At 43.1% G+C, this 24,935-nt stretch overlaps 1 protein-coding gene across 4 annotated transcripts in view; it reads right to left on the bottom strand.

The window, feature by feature from the left end:
- Nucleotides 1-3,567: 3,567 nt before the first annotated feature.
- The window catches only part of SUGT1 (SGT1 homolog, MIS12 kinetochore complex assembly cochaperone), a 175,180-nt gene continuing 153,812 nt past the window's right edge, over nt 3,568-24,935 (bottom strand). For all 4 annotated transcript variants that reach the window (XM_068267817.1, XM_068267819.1, XM_068267818.1 and 1 more), the window contains exons 13-14: nt 16,791-16,972; nt 3,568-4,288 (exon numbers count right to left, since the gene is read on the bottom strand). In XM_068267817.1, coding sequence (XP_068123918.1) covers nt 4,187-4,288; nt 16,791-16,972 — 284 coding nt within the window. In that variant the 3' untranslated portion in view covers nt 3,568-4,186. The remainder of the gene's footprint in view (nt 4,289-16,790; nt 16,973-24,935) is intronic.

Genomic DNA, 24,935 nt, shown 5'->3' with positions numbered 1-24,935 from the left:
GTAACGATCGTTTCCAACGACTATAGTCGCATGTCTGTACGCACCATAACACCGGCTGCCCTACCAGCTGAGCTACAGTACACTTCTCACCTGATCCTGCTGACACTCCTCTTCTGCAGGTACCATTCTACACTGCAGCCACCTGCTCCTGCTATACAGCTCCGGGTCCTCTGTTCCTCGTGGTTCTCTGGCACTTTAGATCGTATGCCTCTGGCAGCCCCCCCCCCCCCCTCTTGTGTAGCAGGTAGTAGCACCCACAGCGGGAAGAGCGCAGAATCCGACCCATGGGTCGGAGACTGCTAAAGAGGGGAGCCAGCACAGGAACAATGGCATATGGAGAGGAACAGGAAGGCTCTATTGGACACAGAGCCTTACCCCTCCTTAGGTAAGTATCTGTGTTTTTTTTTTGGCTTCATACTGCCTTTAAAGAGAACCAGAGATAAACGTTATACACACAAAATATATATACACATCAATAGCTTTTCATGAGGAAATTATTTTACCACTATTTTTGCCGCTCTGGTGTGCCTTAGTACATTTATTTTTAAATTTTTCCCCCGGGATAAATCAAAGATAGCCGCCGGCTCATACCCATCTTCTTCCGGGTCATGAGCAGCTCTAAATGTTAATCTCTAGGCTTGCTGTGCTTCTGTGCTGCTCAGCGCACAAGCCTAGTGTGGAGGACCCAGGCGCAGTGTTGGAAGACCTAATGCGGTGACGTCATCCTCCCACTGCGGACTAGCCCGACCTGGATTTCCCCAGACCTGGGCTGTAAGGAGAGTCGGCAGACTCAGCAGCGGCGGCAGCACGGAGGAATCAGCAGGCATTACTAGGCAGCAGCAACCAATCCCTTCTCATCACAGCCCTCCGTGATGCTGTGTACACAAAGCAGGAAGGCAGAGCCAAGAGTGGAAGGCTTGAAATGACTTATCAACTGTGATAAGAATCCCGACTGAGCCTTCAGTCTAAAGCTGGCCATACTCTAGGACGATTCCGGCCAGGTCGACAGCAGATTCGATCACTGGGATCGAATCTGCTGTCACATCGCTCCCGCAACACGCCGAATTTTGATCCATTTCGTCCGATCCCGTCGATCGCTTCGTGCGGAAAATTACCGTCGATCGCCTGCGGGTGGGGAGCGCGTCGCTAGCGGCGTTCGAGTACCCGACGACCGACGCAATAGAGCCCGCATACATTACCTGCTCCGCCGGCACGACTGACCCCGGTCACCGCTGCTCCGTCTCCGCGCTGGTCTGGTCTCCGGGTTCGGCATGCTTCACTTATTTATTTATTTATTGTATTTATAAAGCGCCAACATATTACGCAGCGCTTAATATGTTGGCGCTTTAAACTTCCGGCAGGAAGTTTAAACAGTAGATGGACTCAGCTAATCTGATTCCAGGTCAAACTTAAGGTAGCCATACACTGGTCGATTTGCCATCAGATTCGACCAACAGATAGATCCCTCTCTGATCGAATCTGATCAGAGAGGGATCGTATGGCTACCTTTACTGCAAACAGATTGTGAACCGATTTCAGCCTGAAACCGTTCACAATCTGTTGTGGTGGTGGTGCTGCTGCTCCCCCCCCCCCCCCCCCGTCCCATACATTACCTGCTCCGCCGGCGCAACTGCCCTCGGTCACCGCTGCTCCGTCTCCGCTCTGGTCTCCGGCATGCTTTACTTCTTCCTGCCCGGCAGGAAGTTTAAACAGTAGAGCGCCCTCTACTGTTTAAACTTCCTGCCGGGCTAGAAGAAGTGAAGCATGCCGGACCCGGAGACCAGACCAGCGCGGAGACGGAGCAGCGGTGACCGGGGCAGTCGTGCCGGCGGAGCAGGTAATGTATGCAGGCTCTATTGTGTCGGTCGTCGGGTACTCGAACGCCGCTAGCGACACGCTCCCTATCCGCGGGCGATCGACGGGATTTTCCGCACGGAGCGATCGACGGGATCGGACGAAATGGATCGAAATTCGGCATGTTGCGGGAACGATGTGACAGCAGATTCGATCCCAGTGATCGAATCTGCTGTCGATCTGGCCGGAATCGGCCTAGTGTATGGCCAGCTTTAGACTGAAGGCTCAGTCGTGATTCTTATCACAGTTGATAACAGACTAATTGGACAGAGAGGAATGAAACTAAAAGTAGGGTAGGTGTTTACTGTCATGTTCCCACTGATATTTAGGATAAAATACATGAGGGTGCTTAGTCTCTGGTTCTCTTCAAGGCACCTGCTTTTTCACTGACCCGAGAAAGCGTTGTTTCACTGACCTGAGAAAGCGTTGTATCACTGACCTGAGAAAGCGTTGTTTCACTGACCTGAGAAAGCGTTGTTTCACTGACCTGAGAAAGCGTTGTATCACTGACCTGAGAAAGCGTTGTTTCACTGACCTGAGAAACAGGTTTTAAATTTATTTTTTTATCAATTTTATGTGCTCAAATAAAATACATTTTTTTCAATAGACTGGTCCAAATTCTTCAAGAGAAGTAAGATTACCTAGACTGCCCAATAAATGAGAAATGTTCATACTGCAATTTTAATGCAAGTTGACGGGAACGTGTTTTTAAAAATGAAAGCAGATTGAAAAGCGTTCTGTAGTGTGCCTCTCCCCTTACACTAGATTTCTGTCTAAACCAAAGAAGAAAGTAAAAGGTAAATGTGGACCTATACTGTGTGCTGAAGAATCTGAAACAGAAAAAAACAGGGTGAGCCACCTCAACATACTGCATTTTCCCCTAGGGCTTGGACTAGGAAGCTCCTCTAGGTGATAAGTGCTATGCATATGCTTTCATTTCCTAATTCTGTAGATATACTGTACCTGTAGTTTATATCACTCTCCCAAAATGCTCCCATTAGGCAGACCTGTAAATGTTAGCCCTGATGGCAGCTCTAGGATTTACAAATGGATCACACAGTTTCTTTGCATCAGAATGCTGATAGCATACATTGAGATCTGAAGGCAATTTATACAGACTAGAAACGCAGGTTGGTAGGTCCACCTTAACCCTTTGCTAAAAGTGCAATGCTTTATGGAAAACTTTCTTCTAAAGGGTCAATCCAAATGCAAGCAGCCTTTTACTTTGAACGTTTCTAGTTGATCTGAGAATAGTATTTTCTTTTAGTGTGTTTAATGAAGTGACTAGAGTCTGGACCTCGGCTGTAATATACATACCTCAAATCATCTCTTTGGATAGTTTAAAACGCATTATAAATATGTATCTGCCTGTCACTTTGGGAATGGAATAATTTCAATTTAAATATAGGCACATTACACGTTCAAAATTGGCTTCTCTCTTCCTCATTCTGCCCTGAGCTTACACCTGTACACATCAATTTACTTTATTTGGTGACAAACATATGAATGATATGCAATGTACAACTCCCAGAGTTCAATTGCTTATTTCCAGCAATGTCAATCAACCCTCAGTGTTCCTGGCCTACTATGCAAATCAAGCATGGCATCAAGCCTCCGCTAATGTATAAATTACTAAGTACTAACACATACATTTGTACTAGAGCTTAGTGGGAGCATCTGCATGGTAAAACAAAATAAAGACATGAGGCACGCTTTATTAGAAAAAGTATATTTATATTTTGCAGAAAGTAAGGTCACTGTGAGAGATTTACATCAGGCTGTCAGGAATGATTACCTTTACCACCTCGAGTACTGATAAAATAAGATGAAGCGCATCAGAAATCATTGTTCATACTCTCTGATAAGTTAGACTTGTGACTTAAAGAAAACCTGTGATGAACACAACATAAGGATTTATACTTACCTGGGGTTTCCTGCAGCCCCCTGTAGTCTGTGGGATCCCTTGATGCCAGTCCGCTCCACTCCATTCTTCTGCTGTCAGCACGGAAGTGCGAGTAGCTCAGTCTGGGACTTTACCAAACAGGGGCAGAATGGATGGGACCAGACAGACACCAAGGGAGCCCATGGTTTACAGGGGGCTGGTGGAAGCCCCAGGTAAGTATGAAACCTTATGTCGAGTTCATCACAGGTTCTCTTTAACACTTTATGACAATTAATAAAAGTCACAAACATAAATTTTTTAACGTAGCATTCTGGGATGAAAAAAAAAAAAAAAAAAAAAAAAAAAGCACAACAGGAGGAAGAAGATGAAAGGCTTAACAACCGATTGATAGATGCAGGTTTCCTTCTGATTGCACTTGGGGGAAAGGAATCAGAACTTCTTGAATTCCATGTCATCTGGGGGATTAACATCGACTTTCCTTTTACCCACATCAGACCAGTTTGTGCTGAGGACAGTGCCACCGGACTCCATCTGTAAGAGGAGAGAAGCACTGAGTGCTCACAGGAATCTAACAGCAGGCATGGGTTCACTAGTTAAGAGTGTCTAAGCACTCGAATTCGTGATTTAAATGATGCTTAATTGCCTCAGCTGTGCGGAAGGATCTGAATGGGCTATTTACCCACAAGTCTGTCGTATAGCATGCACTCCAAACAGCTTGCACGCGTCCTATTGGACGTGTTGCAAGCCTCACTACATGCACTTCCTCCTTCAAGCCGGAAAGAGGAAGTGCGAGGTGGTGAGGCTTGCAACATGTCCAATAGTTTCGGCAGTTGCCGTCATCAGGACAAGAGCGGGCAGCACTGAACAAGGGTCGATTTTTGAGGTTCTGAGTACCACATTGGGTGGGAAGCGTTGCATGCCAGGGGAGGGTCCTAAGTGGATTAGGACCCTCTGGAAGTGTGTTACCTCAAATCACCTGTATTGCCCCTTTTTTATCCAGAAATAAAAGAACAGATAGGTTTCCACTAAAAGCATCCCTGTCTGCTTTGTTTGCACTTTGAGTGCACACAGGTGGTGGAGTGGAAAGTTACATACGAGAAGAAGGATATACCTGCGCTGTGACTCATTGCTAATACATTGATCTTGGATATAAGGATTTTATCCTAGCACAGCTGCAACCCTATCCTACACGATTAAGTGGGGCGCCACAGTACATACTGCACAAATGTAACAACATGGTTGTTTCATGTGTGGTCATATTTACTGTATATATGGAGCCAACCTACAGCTACAGTTTGTAATAGATAGATATGCACAAAACTTACTAAGACTAAAGGCGGCTTTAGGAGTGCGTGCCGATTCTGTATTTTGTACAGTTTCTGTATTCTGTATATTGGTGTGTACCATTGTCTGTATTATTTTGTACCCCATATTTGTTCCTTACTTTGTAAAGCGCCATGGAATATGTTGGCGCTTTATAAATCAATAACAATAAATAAAATAAAAAGTGTTCGCAGCGAGTCTGATTTCCTGCCTACAGCAGTGCGTTGAAATTCCTGCAATGTGTATCTTCATTGTAGGTCAATGATTAACAATGTATTAAAGGTTTTGGATCAAGACAACATACAGACAAGTAGAATTTTTAAAAAAGAAGCCACAAAAGGTCTCTTTCATACTCCTTTCCTTTCAAGTTTCGTAGAAAATAACTTTCACCTTTAGTGTTTTGAAGCCCCAACTCCAGACAAAAAAAATTGCTTTGGAATATGTAGAAAAATGTTAAACCTTCTTTGTTTTTTTTACCCCCTTCTTGGTTTCTGTGTACCACCATGAAGCAAGATCTGACTCTTAAACTTGGAAGGATTGGGGGGGGGGGGAGGGGGGGGGGGGTTTAGACAAAGCACAAATAAATGAAACAGTATTATGGAAAATGGTTGGGGGATTCCTGCTCCAGACACAGCAGTAAAAAAAAAAAAAAAAAAAAAAAAAAAAAACACTGTCAAAGGTTTAAAATTTTCAACCCCCCAAAAGACAGATTTTTATAATTTTTTAAGTTACCCTTTTACACTTAATGCGTTTTAATGCATCACATAGGTATAGTGGCTGACAAGCTACTACATAGGAAATAATAATTGTAGAAAATTGGCTACACGTAGCAGTCATTTAGGCCCTGCAGTTGGTGTTAGAAATTAGGAGGGGGAGGTTAGTTTTAGGTGTGTGTGTGCATTTAGGTACTAGGAGGGAAGGATTTAAATGAGAATGGATACTGTGTAAATAAATAGTAACAAACTGGTAATGTAAATTACCGGGTTTTTGTTTTTATACTTGCAGCACCTCCCACAACCAGCTCAAGTGGCGTTGCTGTAACACGTACGTTGTGTTCTCTCAGTCTTACTAATGCTATGTAATGGATGTAGATATTTTCTATCCCTATGTACAATCCATTAACCTATTTTATTGTGTATTAGCTGTATTCCATCACTGTAACCGTATGAACTATGCTCTAGTCTCTACTCTACAGTACTATAGAAGATGCTGGCTCTACATAAATTCACAGTGATTAAAAAAACAAAACAAAGGGAATAAAAACAGCAAAGCGTCATTATAAAGCATACGGAAGGTACGCTACTCTTAGTAAATGTTCAGTCTTTCAAGATCACAAAAGCTAAAATGGAAGTTCATTTAAATGGTTATTAGTCACATTCGATTGTCATTAAATAGAGCTATCAGGATTTTATTGTACAAAAAGATTATGTTAATTTTCTTTTCTGCATCAGTCATTTTTCAATCTGAAGCCAGAACGATTGCAGTCCTGGGAAAACCAGTATTTCAAGAACAAATTTCATTTCCGTCCATTTTTATGAGCCTGGCACATAATTTTACATTATTATTTTGTTTTTAATGAAACAGCTACCAACAGACTACAAAGTAAAGAAGAAAAATGAAACAGAAGGGAGACTATAAAAAAATCCATAAATTTACCATCAATAAACACATCTAAGGCTACTTAGTATTTCATGGTTTAAATATCTGTCCCTGTACATCAGCAGAAGTAACCAATCAGAAAAGAGGACAACTTATGCTGGGAATACACGGTTAGTTTTTAAACTGATTAGATGGTTCGATCAAGGCCGGATTACCGACCAGGCAACAAAAGCAGTCGCTTGGGGCCCCATTCAGAGTCAAAGGGGCCCCATCAGCACATAAACCAGCCCTCACCATCCTTTCAGCGGTGGATGGATGGTATAATGGTTAAAGAGACTCTGAACAGTGCAGTAACTATGGAAAGATGCATATCATTTTAAAGCTCTCTTTCTCCTCTTTCCAATGATATATAAACCGCCACCCTATGCCTTTTAGTTTTCGCTATTTTTACGCCAAAATCGCGAAAACTAAAAGGCTTAGGGTGGCATTTTATCTATCATTGGAAAGAGGAGAAAGAGAGCTTCAAAATGATATGCATCTTTCCATAGTTACATTGTATTACACAGGACGACTTTTCTCCAAAGTCGGCAGCTCGATTCAGCACAATGCAATGAAATATAACCCATTTGCGTTCTGTCGTTTTCACTTGAGAAATGTTCACCTCCCATTCATTAGCCTATAACTTTATCACTACTTATCACAATGAACTGATCTATATCTTGTTTTTTCCGCCACCAATTAGGCTTTCTTTGGGGGGTACAATTTGCTAAGAGCCACTTTACTGTAAATGCATTTTAAGAGGAAGAATAAGAAAAAAACGGAAAAAAATCATTATTTCTCAGTTTTCAGCCATTATAGTTTTAAAATAATACATGCCTCCACAATTAACCACTTAAGGACTGCAGTCATAAAACCCCTTAAGGACCAGAGCCTTTTTTTCCATTCAGACCACTGCAGCTTTAACAGTTTATTGCTCGGTCATACAACCTACCATCTAAATGAATTTTACTTCCTTTTCTTGTCACTAATACAGCTTTCTTTTGGTGCTATTTGATTGCTGCTGCGATTTTTACTTTTTATTATATTCATCAAAAAAGACATGAATTTTGTTTTTACTTTTTTTACTTTCTGTGCTGACATTTTTCAAATAAAGTAAAATTTCCTATACATTTGAGCGCAAACGTTATTCTGCTACATGTCTTTGATAAAAAAAAAAACCCATTCAGTGTATATTTATTGGTGTGGGTAAAAATTGTAGCGTTTACAAACTATGGTGCAAAAAGTGAATTTTCCCATTTTGAAGCATCTCCAACTTTTCTGAGCATTTGTCATGTTTCATTAGGTGCTAAAATTCCAGGATAGTATAAATACCCCCCAAATGACACCATTTTGGAAAGAAGACATCCCAAAGTATTCACTGAGAAGCATGGTGAGTTCATAGACTATTTTATTTTTTGTCACAAGTTAGCGGAAAATGAGACTTTGTGACAAAAAAAAAGGAAAAAAAGGTTTCCATTTCTTCCAACTTGCGACAAAAAAAAAAAAATGAAATCTGCCACGGACTCACTATGCTCCTCTCTGAATACCTTGAAGTGTCTACTTTCCAAAATGGGGTCATTTGTGGGGTGTGTTTACTGTCCTGGCATTTTGGGGGGGTGCTAAATTGTAAGTACCCCTGTAAAGCCTAAAGGTGCTCATTGGACTTAGGGCCCCTTAGCGCAGTTAGGCTGCAAAAAAGTGCCACACATGTGGTATTGCCGTACTCAGGAGAAGTAGTATAATGTGTTTTGGGGTGTATTTTTACACATACCCATGCTGGGTGGGAGAAAGATCTCTGTAAATGACAGATTTTTTTTACACACAATTGTCCATTTACAGAGAGATTTCTCCCACCCAGCATGGGTATGTGTAAAAATACACCCCAAAACACATTATACTACTTCTCCTGAGTACGGCGATACCACATGTGTGGCACTTTTTTGCACCCTAACTGCGCTAAGGGGCCCAAAGTCCAATGTGTACCTTTAGGATTTCACAGGTCATTTTGCGACATTTGGTTTCAAGACTACTCCTCACGGTTTAGGGCCTCTAAAATGCCAGGGCAGTATAGGAACTCCACAAATGACCCCATTTTAGAAATAAGACACCCCAAGGTATTCCGTTAGGGGTATGGTGAGTTCATAGAAGATTTTATTTTTTGTCACAAGTAAGCACAAACTGATTTTAATTTTTTTTTTTTCACAAAGTGTCATTTTCCGCTAACTTGTGACAAAAAATAAAATGTTCTATGAACTCATCATACACCTAACGGAATACCTTGGGGTGTCTTCTTTCTAAAATGGGGTCATTTGTGGGGTTCCTATACTGCCTTGGCATTTTAGGGGCCCTAAACCATGAGGAGGAGTCTTGAAACCAAATGTCACAAAATGACCTGTGAAATCCTAAAGGTACTCATTGGACTTTGGGCCCCTTAGCGCAGTTAGGGTGCAAAAAAGTGCCACACGTGGTACCGCTGTACTCAGGAGAAGTAGTATAATGTGTTTTGTGGTGTATTTTTACACATACCCATGCTGGGTGGGAGAAATCTCTCTGTAAAATGACAATTTTTTTTTTTACACACAATTGTCCATTTACAGAGAGATTTTTCCCACCCAGCATGGGTATGTGTAAAATACACCCCAAAACACATTATACTACTTCTTCCGAGTATGGCGATACCACATGTGACACTTTTTTGCAACCTAGGTGCGCTAAGGGGCCTAACGTCCTATTCACAGGTCATTTTGAGGCATTTGGATTCTAGACTACTGCTCATGGTTTAGGGCCCCTAAAATGCCAGGGCAGTATAGGAACCCCACAAGTGACCCCATTTTAGAAAGAAGACACCCCAAGGTATTCTGTTAGGAGTATGGTGAGTTCATAGAAGATTTTTTTTTTTTTGTCACAAGTTAGCGGAAATTGACACTTTGTGAAAAAAAAACCAATACAAATCAATTTCCGCTAACTTGTGACAAAAAATAAAATCTTCTATGAACTCGTCATACACCTAACAGAATACCTTGGGGTGTCTTCTTTCTAAAATGGGGTCACTTGTGGGGTTCCTATACTGCCCTGGAATTTTAGGGGCCCTAAACCGTGAGGAGTAGTCTTGAACCCAAATGTCGCAAAATGACCTGTGAAATCCTAAAGGTACTCATTGGACTTTGGGCCCTTTAGCGCAGTTAGGCTGCAAAAAAGTGCCACACATGTGGTACTGCCGTGCTCAGAAGAAGTAGTATAATGTGTTTTGTGGTGCATTTTTACATATACCCATGCTGGGTGGGAGAAATATCTCTGTAAATGACAGATTTTTTTTACACACAATTGTCCATTTACAGAGAGATTTCTCCCACCCAGCATGGGTATGTGTAAAAATACACCACAAAACACATTATACTACTTCTCCTGAGTACGGCGATACGACATGTGTGACACTTTTTTGCAGCCTAGGTGCGCTAAGGGGCCCAACGTCCTATTTACAGGTCATTTTGAGGCATTTGTTTTCTAGACTACTCCTCACGGTTTAGGGCCCCTAAAATGCCAGGGCAGTATAGGAACGCCACAAGTGACCCCATTTTAGAAAGAAGACACCCCAAGGTATTCCGTTAGGTGTATGGCGAGTTCATAGAAGATCTTATTTTTTGTCACAAGTTAGTGAAAAATGAAACTTTGTGAAAAAACAATAAAAATTAATTTCCGCTAACTTTTGACAAAAAATAAAATCTTTTATGAACGCTTCATACACCTAACAGAATACCTTGGGGTGTCTTTTCTAAAAAGGGGTCACTTGTGGAGTTCCTATACTGCCCTGGCATTTTATGGGCCCAAAACCGTGAGTAGTCTGGAAACCAAATGTCTCAAAATTACTGTTCAGGGGTATAAGCATCTGAAAATTTTGATGGCAGGTGGTCTATGAGGGGGCGAATTTTGTGGAACCGGTCATAAGCAGAGTGGCCTCTTACATGACAGGCTGTATTGGGCCTGATCTGATGGATAGGAGTGCTAGGGGGGTGACAGGAGGTGATTGATGGGTGTCTCAGGGGGTGGTTAGAGGGGAAAATAGATGCAATCAATGCACTGGGGAGGTGATCGGAAGGGGGTCCGAGGGGGATCTGAGGGTTTGGCCGAGTGATCAGGAGCCCACACGGGGAAAATAAGGGCCTGATTTGATGGGTAGGTGTGTTAGGGGGTGACAGGAGATGATTGATGGTGTCTCAAGGTGTGATTAGTGGGGGGAATAGATGCAAGCAATGCACTGGCGAGGTGATCAGGGCTGGGGTCTGAGGGCGTTCTGAGGGTGTGGGCGGGTGATTGGGTGCCCTAGGGGCAGATAGGGGTCTAATCTGATGGGTAGCAGTGACAGGGGGTGATTGATGAGTAATTAGTGGGTGTTTAGAGGAGAGAACAGATGTAAACAGTGCACTTGGGAGGTGATCTGACGTCGGGTCTGCAGGCGATCTAATGGTGTGGGTGGGTGATCAGATTGCCCACAAGGGGCAGGTTAGGGGCTGATTGATGGGCGGCAGTGACAGGGAGTGATTGATGGGTGGCAGTGACAGGGGGTGATTGATAGGTGATTGACAGGTGATCAGTGGGTTATTACAGGGAAGAACAGATGTAAATAATGCACTGGCAAATTGATAAGGGGGGATCTGAGGGCAATCTGAGCGTGTGGGCAGGTGATTGGGTGCCCGCAAGGGGCAGATTAGGGTCGAATCTGATGGGTAACAGTGACAGGTGGTGATAGGGGGTGATTGATGGGTAATTAGTGGGTGTTTAGAGGAGAGAACAGATGTAAACAGTGCACTTGGGAGGTTGATCTGACGTAGGGTCCGCAAGCGATCTAATAGTGTGGGTGGGTGATCAGATTGCCCGCAAGGGGCAGGCTGGGGGCTGATTGATGGGTGGCAGTGACAGGGGGTGATTGATGGGTGATTGACAGGTGATCAGGGGGGATAGATGCATACAGTATACAGGGGGGGGGGGGTCTGGGGAGAATCTGAGGGGTGGGGGGGGGTGATCAGGAGTCCCCAGGGGGCAGTTTAGGGACTAAAAAAAAAAATAGCGTTGACAGATAGTGATTGATGGGTGATTAGGGTGGTGATTGTGTGCAAACAGTGGTCTGGGGGGTGGGCAGGGGGGGTCTGAGGGGTGCTGTGGGCAATCAGGGGGTAGGGGGGCAGATCAGTGTGTTTGGGTGCAGACTAGGGTGGCTGCAGCCTGCCCTGGTGGTCCCTCGGACACTGGGACCACCAGGGCAGGAGGCAGCCTGTATAATACACTTTGTAAACATTACAAAGCGTATTATACGCTTCCTATCCGGCGATCGTCAGGTTAACAACCCGCCGGCGCTTCCGATTGGCCGGCGGGTTGACGTCGCGGGTGGGCGGAGCCTATTGCCGGCGGATGCGCGCGCGGATCCCCAGCAAAACAGTGCCCCAGGACCCGACGCCATTCTGCGTTACGTGGTCCTAGGGCTGCCACTTTGCCGCCGCCAATATGTAGTAGGCGGTCGGCAAGTGGTTAAAACTCGCGTATTGTATTTGCCCATATGTCCCGGTTATTACACCGTTAAAATTATGTCCCTATCACAATGTATGGCGACAATATTTTATTTGGAAATAAAGGTGCATTTTTTCCATTTTGCATCTATCACTATTTACAAGTTTAAAATTAAAAAAAAAAATAGAAATATTTCATCTTTACATTGATATTTAAAAAGTTTGGACCCTTAGGAAAATATTTACATTTTTTTTTTATTGTAATGATTTGTTTTTTATATTAAACATTGTATTTGGGTAGTTTTGGGAGGGTGGGATGTAAACAATAGGTTTATAATGTAAATGTGTGTTGATTTTTATTTTTTTTTACTTTTAGTTGTAGTATTACTTTTTGGCCACAAGATGAGTTTGTTTACATGACGTCACTCTAAGCGTAACATACGCTTAGAGAGACGCATGGGGGAGGTAACAGCCAGAAAAGGCACAGCTTCCGAGAGCAGCTGTCGCTTTTTCAGCGGGGGAGAGGAATCAGTGATCAGGCACCATAGCCCGATTCACTGATTGCCTGGCTAACGAACCGCGGGCCGGGAGCATGCGTGCATGGTTCCTGGACGAAGTTTCTACGTCCAGGAACTAAAACAGGATAAGGAACCCAAGGGGATATAATTACAAACATCATGCTGGTAGGTGTGAGGATGTAATTAGTTGTGGGTATGCTTAAAGGCATACCTACAGGCACTGCTCGGAGTCCCTTTAAGCCTTAAGGGCTCTGCCTCTGACACAGGAGACCAGGGTTCGAATCTCGGCTCTGCCTGTTCAGTAAGCCAGCACCTATTAAGTAGGAGACCTTAGGCAAGTCTCTCCAACACTGCTACTGCCTATAGGGCGCGTCCTAGTGGCTGCAGTTCTGGCGCTTTGAGTCCGCCAGGAGAAAAAGTGCAATATAAATGTTATTTGTCTCGTCTTGTCTTGTCAAATGATGCCGTGCGCTACTGAGGCTCTCCTCCAAGGTCCCCCTCCTGCTACTGTGCGCTCTGCCGCTGCCCACTCCTCCCTCCCTTAACACAGAGAACCACAGCTGCAGCAAGAATGATAGCAGCAGATGGCAAATGCTCACTCACCTATCCATGATCCAAGTGATAGAGATCCCGTTATCTGAAACCCATCTGTCTCTTCTACAGTGCAGCCGCTCGCTCTGAACTTCCTGATTCTCAGATCACACAGGAAGTAAGAAGTAGTAATAGTAGTACTAACAGAGCGGCAGCACTCTAGAGGAGACAGATGGGCTCCGGATGACGGGACCTCTATTGCTTGGATCGCAATAGGTGAATGTGAGTCATCTGGTGCTGTCTTTCTCCCCCGCTGCGGCTGCCTTCTCTGCTGGACTATCGTATTCACTGGGATGGAGGCTGCATGGTGGCTGTCTAGTTTTGGAGGAAATCAGTTGTTCGGTGGTGGGGGATGGTTATGTAATTCTGACTGGGGAACGGCTTCCGGTTTGGCAGTGTCCAGAGCTTTCTGCTATTGCCAGGCTGGAGATGCAGGGGGAAAGTGCTGCTGCTGTGATATCTGGCGCCCTCTTCACAGGGGTGCCCCAGTCCCTGAGTGCAAATGTTACAGCCATTCATCTCTCACTCTGCATTTTGCCGCTGCTATTCCCTGCATTGTGCACCCGCAGAGGAAAGCGGGCTGTTGCCCATAGCAACCAGTAGCTCGGCTGCCCCGGTGTGTGTGGCATGTTGCTGTGCAGCTGCATCTTCTGATTCTATTACGACATGATGGGGGGCCCAAATCAGTTACTTTGCTTAGGGCCCTATTTAGCTTTAATCCGGCTCTGGGTTCGATAGATAATTTCCGACATGTCCGATATCTCTTGATTCTTTGGCTGCTCATTTTCTGATAGAAGTGAATAGAAAAAGATAAGAAAAGCGAGCAGAAGAGAATCGAGAGCTGAATCGAGAGCAGAAACACACCGTGTATTTCCAGCATAAGAAGTTCACAATGTAACAGATCTTTTCCAGCTTAAACTGTGCTTAGAAGCCTCTCAGAATCCCCAGTGTTTATAAAGCGACGCTCCTGCTTTTAGAGCTCATACACACCAATTGTACTGCACTACATTTCTCAAAACGAACAAAAATGTGGAAGCAAAATATATATGTTACGGCCAGAACTCAAAGTCTGGCCACTTCGGGTTCTGGCCGGTCAAAATGCGAATTGGCCGGCTGATTTGTCCAATATATAAAAAAGGGCATGAATTGCTGACTTTGGCCGGCCAGAACGCATTGTGACTTAAGGTGGCCGGCCAAGTCCCGAAGTTCCTGCACCGCTCCCCGCCGCCAGCTGCTTTCCTCTCCCCACCGCCCGGGAGCCCCGCTCACCGCTCCTCCCCCGCTGCAGTTACTTAGACCTCCGATCAGGGTGACTGGACCGGGGAGGCAGAGCAGCTCACTCGCGACCCGCAGGTCAGGCAGGTAACGTGCGCGGTGCTCTGCCTCTCTGGTCGCCCTGATTGGAAGTCTGAGTAGCGCTGGTAGCCTCCCAGCAAAGCCCACCCCCAGCCCAGTAAAGCACCCCCAGCCTAAAAGGCACCCAGCAAAGCCCACCCCCAGCCATGCAAAGCCGCCCCCCCCTCCTCATGCAAAGAGCACAGCAAAGCATTTCCAGCCATGCAAAGACCCCCCCAGCCATGCAAAGTGCACTGCAAAACACCCAGCAATGACCCCCCCCCCCCAGCCATGCAAAGCCCCAGAGCAAAGCACCCCCAGCTATGCAAAGCATCCAGCAAAGACCCCCCAGCCATGCAAAGCGCCCCCCCCCCACCACGCAAAGTGCACAGCAAAGCACCCCCAGCCATGCAAAGCCGCCCCCCCACCATGCAAAGTGCACAGCAAAGCACCCAGCAATGACCCCCCCCCAGCCATGCAAAGCCCCAGAGCAAAGCACCCCCAGGTATGCAAAGCATCCAGCAAAGACCCCCCAGCCATGCAAAGCGGCCCCCCAACCACGCAAAGTGCACAGCGAAGCACCCCCAGCCATGCATCCGCCCCTCATCTGTGACTAATCACCACTGTAATTTGATCTCTCCCCTGTGTCACCTGACTGCCACAGCAGAACAGGTAATTTAAAAGCACAGGATGTTAACAATATGTCTGCTCTCAAGAAAGCAGGATGTAGACACACTGCAGATTTATTGCAGGATTTGTATCAGCTGTAACTAAGAAATGCTTTTCTTTAAAAAAGATTATTATGCTGTATTTTTCAGAGCAGAGAGGAAGTTCCAAGTGCCATTCATGGTGCTGGACAGGACCCGGGATTTGTGCGTTTTAGACTTTGGTCGACTGACTTTGGCCATTTTGCAAACTGGCCGGCCAATGTCAGAAATTCCCAGCATTTTGGACTTTGGCCGACGTCAAATCGGCCAGTTCTCGAAATAGCCTGCCTATTCCCACTTTGGCAGATTTCTGGTTTTGGCCATAACATATATATATTTTGTCTTGCTCAGTCATATAAGACACAAATAAAAGATCTGCAAGCTCCATTTTATTGTGATGACTTATTGAATGCCTTGAATAACAAAATATATTTCAGTGAAATGCAGCTAAATGGATGCATTTCTGGTTAGGTCATAATGATGATCACGCGCCTTATATTGCAATCATGGGGAAATAACTATAACACAATGGGCCATAGGCAATTAACTGTTTCACCAGAGTTTTCTCCTCTGAGATCATTTTTCATCTTCAATTTAGAATAACTTTTTAGCACTTTGCAATGGAAGAAACACCAAAAGTAGATGAAAAGGTACTATCAAAATTATTTGGAGTATTTATTTTTTTCTCTCTCAGGTGGGTTAAAGGGCATTTTATTGACAAGTTTGAAAATAACACCTAGGAGAAAACTCAGGAGAAAAAGTGCATTGCATATTGGCCAATGTATCAAACATCAAACTGCAAGCTAAAGTAAACTCGAGGCGTGTGTGATACGGAGGCTGCCATTTTTATTTCCTTTTAAACATTTAAATAATATCAGTTGCCTAGCAGTCCTACTGTTCTCTTTGGCTGCAATAGTGTCAATCACACACCTATAACAAGCATAGGGCTAATCTCGTCACACTGCAGTCAGAAACACCTGATCTGCTGCATGCTTGTTTGGGGTCTATGGCTAAAAGAATTAGAGGCAAATAATCAGCAGGACAGTCATGCTATAAGCATTATTTAAAAGTAAATACATATATGTCAGCCTCCATATGCATACATTTAAGATGGCCTCGGCCAAATTTTGGCACAGCGTGAAGTGGAAAGACGGCTCACTGTCTGCTACTGCAGACAAACTCCTGGGTGGCATTAATGTCATGCCCCCTTCGAGTTGTCACAAAGCAGGGAGAATACATAATTTGGGCACCGGCTATTGCAGGCGGCCAAATTACCTTTTTTTTTTTTTCTTTTTTCTAATTTGAGCTTTGGCTATCGGCAGTACCCAAATTATTCACCGATGCTGGACTTTCTATACTGCTAGGTTTCAGTAGCACAGGCAAATACATTCATTATAAAACTTGTATCTTTAATACTTACAAAAGACTTGTTCATGGCTCGTTTTACTTCATCACTGCCATCTGAATAAATCTGCTGGAATAGCTGGTTCAGCGCAGCATCGCCCTCAAGTTTCTCATTTTTTTCTTCCTCTTTAATTTCTACAACCAATTTGTCCCAGTTCTTAGTATAGTGAGATGATGATGGGTATTTGAGCAGGGGATCTACGGAACACCAAACAAAAGTTTGAGTAAAACACTGAGATTCTAAACAGTAGATGGTTATCCAGTTTACTGGAGCAACACGTTAGTAGATTTTAGTTTCTCATTATCTGTAGGGTGACTAGTGGCAGTCATAGTAAAGCCCCTTAAATAGGATAGCAGGATCCGCACCGTCTAAAATCCAAATTTATTAGAACATTTTAAAATCCATAACAGGCAGTACTGAGTGTGAGCCGGGTCACCATGACGCACGGCGTTTCAGAATCTAGCTCTTTCCTCAGATGGCTGTAGCACACACTCTGACATACAAAGCCTCACTGCTGTTATATATAGTCATGGAGAGGACCTGATGGAAGACTCTGCAAACTCCAAACGATTTACATACATGCATATTCATGAGCTATACATATTGCACATACCTAATGATATTTACCATCATATACATACTTATCTGAGTATATTGGGGAGTCAAAAGTCAGAGCATAGAACATATGTACACTCAGACTTACTTTCCGTAGAAAAATCCACGGAGTTCAGTCCCTCATCGTGTACTTCTCTTTACCACGGTGTCAGCCAATGAACAACAGGCCGACACCGTCCGCTCGACTCAGTCTCTCCTCCTTAGGCCGCTAGCCAATCACATACGCGGCTACAGCGTCCGCTCAAAGACTTCAGTCATGCGTACATAATGACGCTTGATGGCATGTGAAGACGCGTAGCCGCTAGCCAATCACATACGCGGCTACAGCGTCCGCTCAAAGACTTGAATCATGCGTCCGTAATGACGCCTGGCAGCATGTGAAGACGCCTAGAAAACGCCCACACACCCAACTCCGCCAGCCAGTAAAATTAAGAGCGACACCATCCGCTCTAGAACCAATCCGTGTATTAAAATACATAAACAAGGCGGCAGATGACCGTGCGAGCGTCCCCAACCGCCCCCCAGGTCGCCAAAAGCGCCACAACAGTGCAACCTATATAGCTTTTATAATAAGTGGGACTGGAAGTACATCCCTAGCTCAAAATTGCATAACAATGCATACATAAAAAATCTATGAGAAAAATTCCTCTTTATCAAAAAATGTATATTTATCAAAAATACAAAAACCGTATATAAAGAGCTAGAGTGTAACCTCCAACCCACCAACTAATCAAACAATCCACAAAAAATCCACAAAACTTCTTGTTCAAAACTTCCTAGGTCCTCACATTAGTTAAATCATATTCTCTATTCAAACCTTTAGGCTCCAACGTCTCTAGTTTCTTAATCCAATAATGTTCTCTTTTCAATAATTGTTTTTGTCTATCACCTCCTCTCCTCAATATAGGGACCCCCTCTAACACTTGTACACGTAACTGTGATAAACCATGATTGAAGGTAGTAAAATGATGTGAGACCGCTAGCTCTAAGTTTTTATTCCTAATCGAAGATTTGTGTGATGCTATCCTGTCTCTCAGGGCCTGTGTAGTCTGACCCACATATCCAATCCCACAGGGGCACTTTAACAAGTAAACAACATATTTAGAATCACATGTATACTGGCCTCTTATTTTAAACTTAGTGCCCCTGCAGGGATGGGTAACTGTATCCCCTTTAGCAATGTAACTGCAGAGGTGACAATTTAAACATGGATAAGTTCCATTTCTCATCGTCTTAAATGGTTTTTCTGGCCCTATGTCACCCTTGACTATGATGTCTCTTAGTGATGGAGCTCTTTTGTAGGACATCAGTGGACCTTCCCGAAACTCACGGACATATGGCAAGCCCTCTCTTAAGATTGACCAATGGCTGTTAATTATTTTTTCAATTTTATCAGACAAAATGTTAAAAGTTGTGACACATGGAATCCTATTATTGTAATCACCTCTACATTTCCTTTTTGATCCACTCCATTTACTCCTATGACTTGTCCCAATCTTTTTGTTATCCACTAAGCACCTCATTGGATATCCTCTAGCCAAAAATTTGTATTTCATCTCCTCTAATCTGGACTTTCTAATCTGGGGGTCACTAACTATTCTCTCTACCCTTTTGAACTGTCCTTTAGGTATGTTCTTTTTAATGTGAGAAACATGAAAGCTATTATAGTGCAAGATAGAATTTCTGTCAGTGGGTTTTGTATAAAGATCCGTGGTCAAACGACCACCATCTTTAATCACTCATGTGTCTAAAAAACTAATCCTTTTGTGATCACTTTCAATCGTCAATCTAATCTCAGGACATGCAGCATGTAATTGTGTGACAAAGGTCTCTAGGCTCGAACGTGGCCCCTCCCACAAACAAAAAATATCATCAATATACCGTCGCCAAAGTAAAACATGTTTACAAAAAAGTGAATTAGAAAAAACAAATGCGTCCTCATAGAGGCCCATAAACAAATTGGCATAGGAAGGGGCCACGTTCGAGCCCATCGCCGTCCCTCTACGCTGCATGTGGAAAGTGTCACCAAAAAGGAAATAGTTGTATCTCAACACAAGGTTCAATAGTTGGATCAAAAAACCCCTCTGTTCCTTATCAAAATCCGTGCAAATCTGTAAATAGTGTTCAATTGCCTCCAAACCTCCCTCATGGGGTATGGAAGTATATAAACTGTTTACATCCATAGTAACCAACAATACATTTTCCCCCACACTGTCCAAATTGGAGATGGTTGACAAAAATTGTTGCGTGTCCCTAAGGTAAGAATCTAGGGTAAGTACTATCGGTTTCAAAATCCTGTCTAAAAAGATGGCTATGTTGGGAAAAATAGACCCCACCCCCGACACTATAGGTCGGCCGGGGGGATTTTGTAGTTTCTTATAGATCTTTGGTAGAGTATATATAATGGGAATTCTTGGATTTTCCACCATTAGAAACTTTTTAAGATCCCTGTCAATCAATTGTCTCTCCTCTGCTCTGGTAAGTAGTTCCTCTATTTTCTTGTATATCATCTTAGTAGGATTTTCCGTTAGTTTCTCGTATACATCCTTGTCATTCAACTGTAGAAGGATTTCCTCTTTATATGCCACCTTGTCCATGATGACAACAGCTCCGCCTTTATCGGCTGCTCTAACAATAATCTGGTCATTCCTGGCCAAAGACCTGATAGCCTGTCTTTCCTCCCCTGTCACATTGCTTTTGATATATTTTATTTTTTTAGCATCAAAGTCAGATTGTAGTTTCTGAATATCTGTATTCACACTTTTTATATATCTATCGATAACCAGATGACTAGGCGGTTGAAAGTTACTTTTATTTCTCAAGCCCCATTCTTTTAAATTAATACTATCAGGAGATTCTTGTTGAGTGGAAGTATAGATAAATCCTCCAGCAAAAAAGTTTTTTAGTTTTATACTCCTAAAAAAACGACCCAATTCTAGATCTAAACTAAAAAAATCAGGAAAAAAAGTGGGACAAAATGATAATCCAAAATTCAATACATGGTGTTCCACAGGCGTTAATTCATATTGGGAGATGTTCACTACAAGATCTACTTTTTCTATTTTCGTATTCTCAATTCCATTTTGGAGTTTCCTCTCCGCCTCTCTTTGTTTGCGTTTCTGGAATCTTTTGCCTCCCCTCCGCTTGTGCTGTCCGAGTGTTGGGATGGATCGTCTGTTCCAGCTAAAAAAAATCGCTTGAGGACTGATCTGTAGGTTCTCCTATGGCTCGGGGTCTGGAGTTCTTCTTAAACTTCCTTGGTCTCCCCGGTTTAAAGCGTGTATAAGATGAAACACCCGGAGTTCTCTGCCAGCGATATACATATCCTGATTGATAGTCATGGGCATCACGATGGAAGTTTTCCCGTTCCCGAATTTTCGCCCATTTCCTCCATTGTGCTATGTCACAGTACTCCAACAACTGGTATAATCTTCAATTGTGACAGCACCAATGTAGCTTGACGTGCAGCGATCAACCCTGGAGTGCACAGGGTGTAACATCAAATAGGATAGCAGGATCCGCACCGTCTAAAATCCAAATTTATTAGAACATTTTAAAATCCATAACAGGCAGTACTGAGTGTGAGCCGGGTCACCATGACGCATGGCGTTTCAGAATCTAGCTCTTTCCTCAGATGGCTGTAGCACACACTCTGACATACAAAGCCTCACTGCTGTTATATATAGTCATAGCTACATTGGTGCTGTCACAATTGAAGATTATACCAGTTGTTGTAGTACTGTGAAAAGAGACTTGGAAAATTTGAAAAACCGCTACATTGATCTCGATCTTCATGCCAAAACGCTAGTGGAATATTATAAGGATGGGAAAATTCCAAGGAGTATGAGGGCTCAAATCTCTCCGGTTTTGTTTCCGAAATGTAAAGATTATTGTGTTACATGGGAGCAAGTGTGGAACAAGGCCTCTTTTGACGCAATTTTAATCACAGTGCAAAGGATAATGAAAGAACTTCCTATATTGGATACACAAATTGCGACTCTTTGTAATAACTTATCCGAATTGATGGAGAAGGAGGACTTTGAAAAATTCTATCATGGTCTCCTAGCAAGGTTGAAGGAGTATGAGTTTGGTCTCGAACAGCAGAAACGGGAAAAATTTCATCGTGATGCCCATGACTATCAATCAGGATATGTATATCGCTGGCAGAGAACTCCGGGTGTTTCATCTTATACACGCTTTAAACCGGGGAGACCAAGGAAGTTTAAGAAGAACTCCAGACCCCGAGCCATAGGAGAACCTACAGATCAGTCCTCAAGCGATTTTTTAGCTGGAACAGACGATCCATCCCAACACTCGGACAGCACAAGCGGAGGGGAGGCAAAAGATTCCAGAAACGCAAACAAAGAGAGGCGGAGAGGAAACTCCAAAATGGAATTGAGAATACGAAAATAGAAAAAGTAGATCTTGTAGTGAACATCTCCCAATATGAATTAACGCCTGTGGAACACCATGTATTGAATTTTGGATTATCATTTTGTCCCACTTTTTTTCCTGATTTTTTTAGTTTAGATCTAGAATTGGGTCGTTTTTTTAGGAGTATAAAACTAAAAAACTTTTTTGCTGGAGGATTTATCTATACTTCCACTCAACAAGAATCTCCTGATAGTATTCATTTAAAAGAATGGGGCTTGAGAAATAAAAGTAACTTTCAACCGCCTAGTCATCTGGTTATCGATAGATATATAAAAAGTGTGAATACAGATATTCAGAAACTACAATCTGACTTTGATGCTAAAAAAATAAAACATATCAAAAGCAATGTGACAGGGGAGGAAAGACAGGCTATCAGGTCTTTGGCCAGGAATGACCAGATTATTGTTAGAGCAGCCGATAAAGGCGGAGCTGTTGTCATCATGGACAAGGTGGCATATAAAGAGGAAATCCTTCTACAGTTGAATGACAAGGATGTATACGAGAAACTAACGGAAAATCCTACTAAGATGATATACAAGAAAATAGAGGAACTACTTACCAGAGCAGAGGAGAGACAATTGATTGACAGGGATCTTAAAAAGTTTCTAATGGTGGAAAATCCGAGAATTCCCATTATATATACTCTACCAAAGATCCATAAGAAACTACAAAATCCCCCCGGCCGACCTATAGTGTCGGGGGTGGGGTCTATTTTTTCCAACATAGCCATCTTTTTAGACAGGATTTTGAAACCGATAGTACTTACCCTAGATTCTTACCTTAGGGACACGCAACAATTTTTGTCAACCATCTCCAATTTGGACAGTGTGGGGGAAAATGTATTGTTGGTTACTATGGATGTAAACAGTTTATATACTTCCATACCCCATGAGGGAGGTTTGGAGGCAATTGAACACTATTTACAGATTTGCACGGATTTTGATAAGGAACAGAGGGGTTTTTTGATCCAACTATTGAACCTTGTGTTGAGATACAACTATTTCCTTTTTGGTGACACTTTCCACATGCAGCGTAGAGGGACGGCGATGGGCTCGAACGTGGCCCCTTCCTATGCCAATTTGTTTATGGGCCTCTATGAGGACGCATTTGTTTTTTCTAATTCACTTTTTTGTAAACATGTTTTACTTTGGCGACGGTATATTGATGATATTTTTTGTTTGTGGGAGGGGCCACGTTCGAGCCTAGAGACCTTTGTCACACAATTACATGCTGCATGTCCTGAGATTAGATTGACGATTGAAAGTGATCACAAAAGGATTAGTTTTTTAGACACATGGGTGATTAAAGATGGTGGTCGTTTGACCACGGATCTTTATACAAAACCCACTGACAGAAATTCTATCTTGCACTATAATAGCTTTCATGTTTCTCACATTAAAAATAACATACCTAAAGGACAGTTCAAAAGGGTAGAGAGAATAGTTAGTGACCCCCAGATTAGAAAGTCCAGATTAGAGGAGATGAAATACAAATTTTTGGCTAGAGGATATCCAATGAGGTGCTTAGTGGATAACAAAAAGATTGGGACAAGTCATAGGAGTAAATGGAGTGGATCAAAAAGGAAATGTAGAGGTGATTACAATAATAGGATTCCATGTGTCACAACTTTTAACATTTTGTCTGATAAAATTGAAAAAATAATTAACAGCCATTGGTCAATCTTAAGAGAGGGCTTGCCATATGTCCGTGAGTTTCGGGAAGGTCCACTGATGTCCTACAAAAGAGCTCCATCACTAAGAGACATCATAGTCAAGGGTGACATAGGGCCAGAAAAACCATTTAAGACGATGAGAAATGGAACTTATCCATGTTTAAATTGTCACCTCTGCAGTTACATTGCTAAAGGGGATACAGTTACCCATCCCTGCAGGGGCACTAAGTTTAAAACAAGAGGCCAGTATACATGTGATTCTAAATATGTTGTTTACTTGTTAAAGTGCCCCTGTGGGATTGGATATGTGGGTCAGACTACACAGGCCCTGAGAGACAGGATAGCATCACACAAATCTTCGATTAGGAATAAAAACTTAGAGCTAGCGGTCTCACATCATTTTACTACCTTCAATCATGGTTTATCACAGTTACGTGTACAAGTGTTAGAGGGGGTCCCTATATTGAGGAGAGGAGGTGATAGACAAAAACAATTATTGAAAAGAGAACATTATTGGATTAAGAAACTAGAGACGTTGGAGCCTAAAGGTTTGAATAGAGAATATGATTTAACTAATGTGATGACCTAGGAAGTTTTGAACAAGAAGTTTTGTGGATTTTTTGTGGATTGTTTGATTAGTTGGTGGGTTGGAGGTTACACTCTAGCTCTTTATATACGTTTCTTTATATACGGTTTTTGTATTTTTGATAAATATACATTTTTTGATAAAGAGGAATTTTTCTCATAGATTTTTTATGTATGCATTGTTATGCAATTTTGAGCTAGGGATGTACTTCCAGTCCCACTTATTATAAAAGCTATATAGGTTGCACTGTTGTGGCGCTTTTGGCGACCTGGGGGGCGGTTGGGGACGCTCGCACGGTCATCTGCCGCCTTGTTTATGTATTTTAATACACGGATTGGTTCTAGAGCGGATGGTGTCGCTCTTAATTTTACTGGCTGGCAGAGTTGGGTGTGTGGGCGTTTTCTAGGCATCTTCACATGCTGCCAGGCGTCATTACGGACGCATGATTCAAGTCTTTGAGCGGACGCTGTAGCCGCGTATGTGATTGGCTAGCGGCTACGCGTCTTCACATGCCATCAAGCGTCATTATGTACGCATGACTGAAGTCTTTGAGCGGATGCTGTAGCCGCGTATGTGATTGGCTAGCGGCCTAAGGAGGAGAGACTGAGTCGAGCGGACGGTGTCGGCCTGTTGTTCATTGGCTGACACCGTGGTAAAGAGAAGTACACGATGAGGGACTGAACTCCGTGGATTTTTCTACGGAAAGTAAGTCTGAGTGTACATATGTTCTATGCTCTGACTTTTGACTCCCCAATATACTCAGATAAGTATGTATATGATGGTAAATATCATTAGGTATGTGCAATATGTATAGCTCATGAATATGCATGTATGTAAATCGTTTGGAGTTTGC

This window comes from Hyperolius riggenbachi, chromosome 2 (assembly GCF_040937935.1).
Source record: "Hyperolius riggenbachi isolate aHypRig1 chromosome 2, aHypRig1.pri, whole genome shotgun sequence".
In the NCBI taxonomy this organism is placed as follows: domain Eukaryota; kingdom Metazoa; phylum Chordata; class Amphibia; order Anura; family Hyperoliidae; genus Hyperolius; species Hyperolius riggenbachi.
This window is presented reverse-complemented; position numbering and strand designations above follow the sequence as displayed.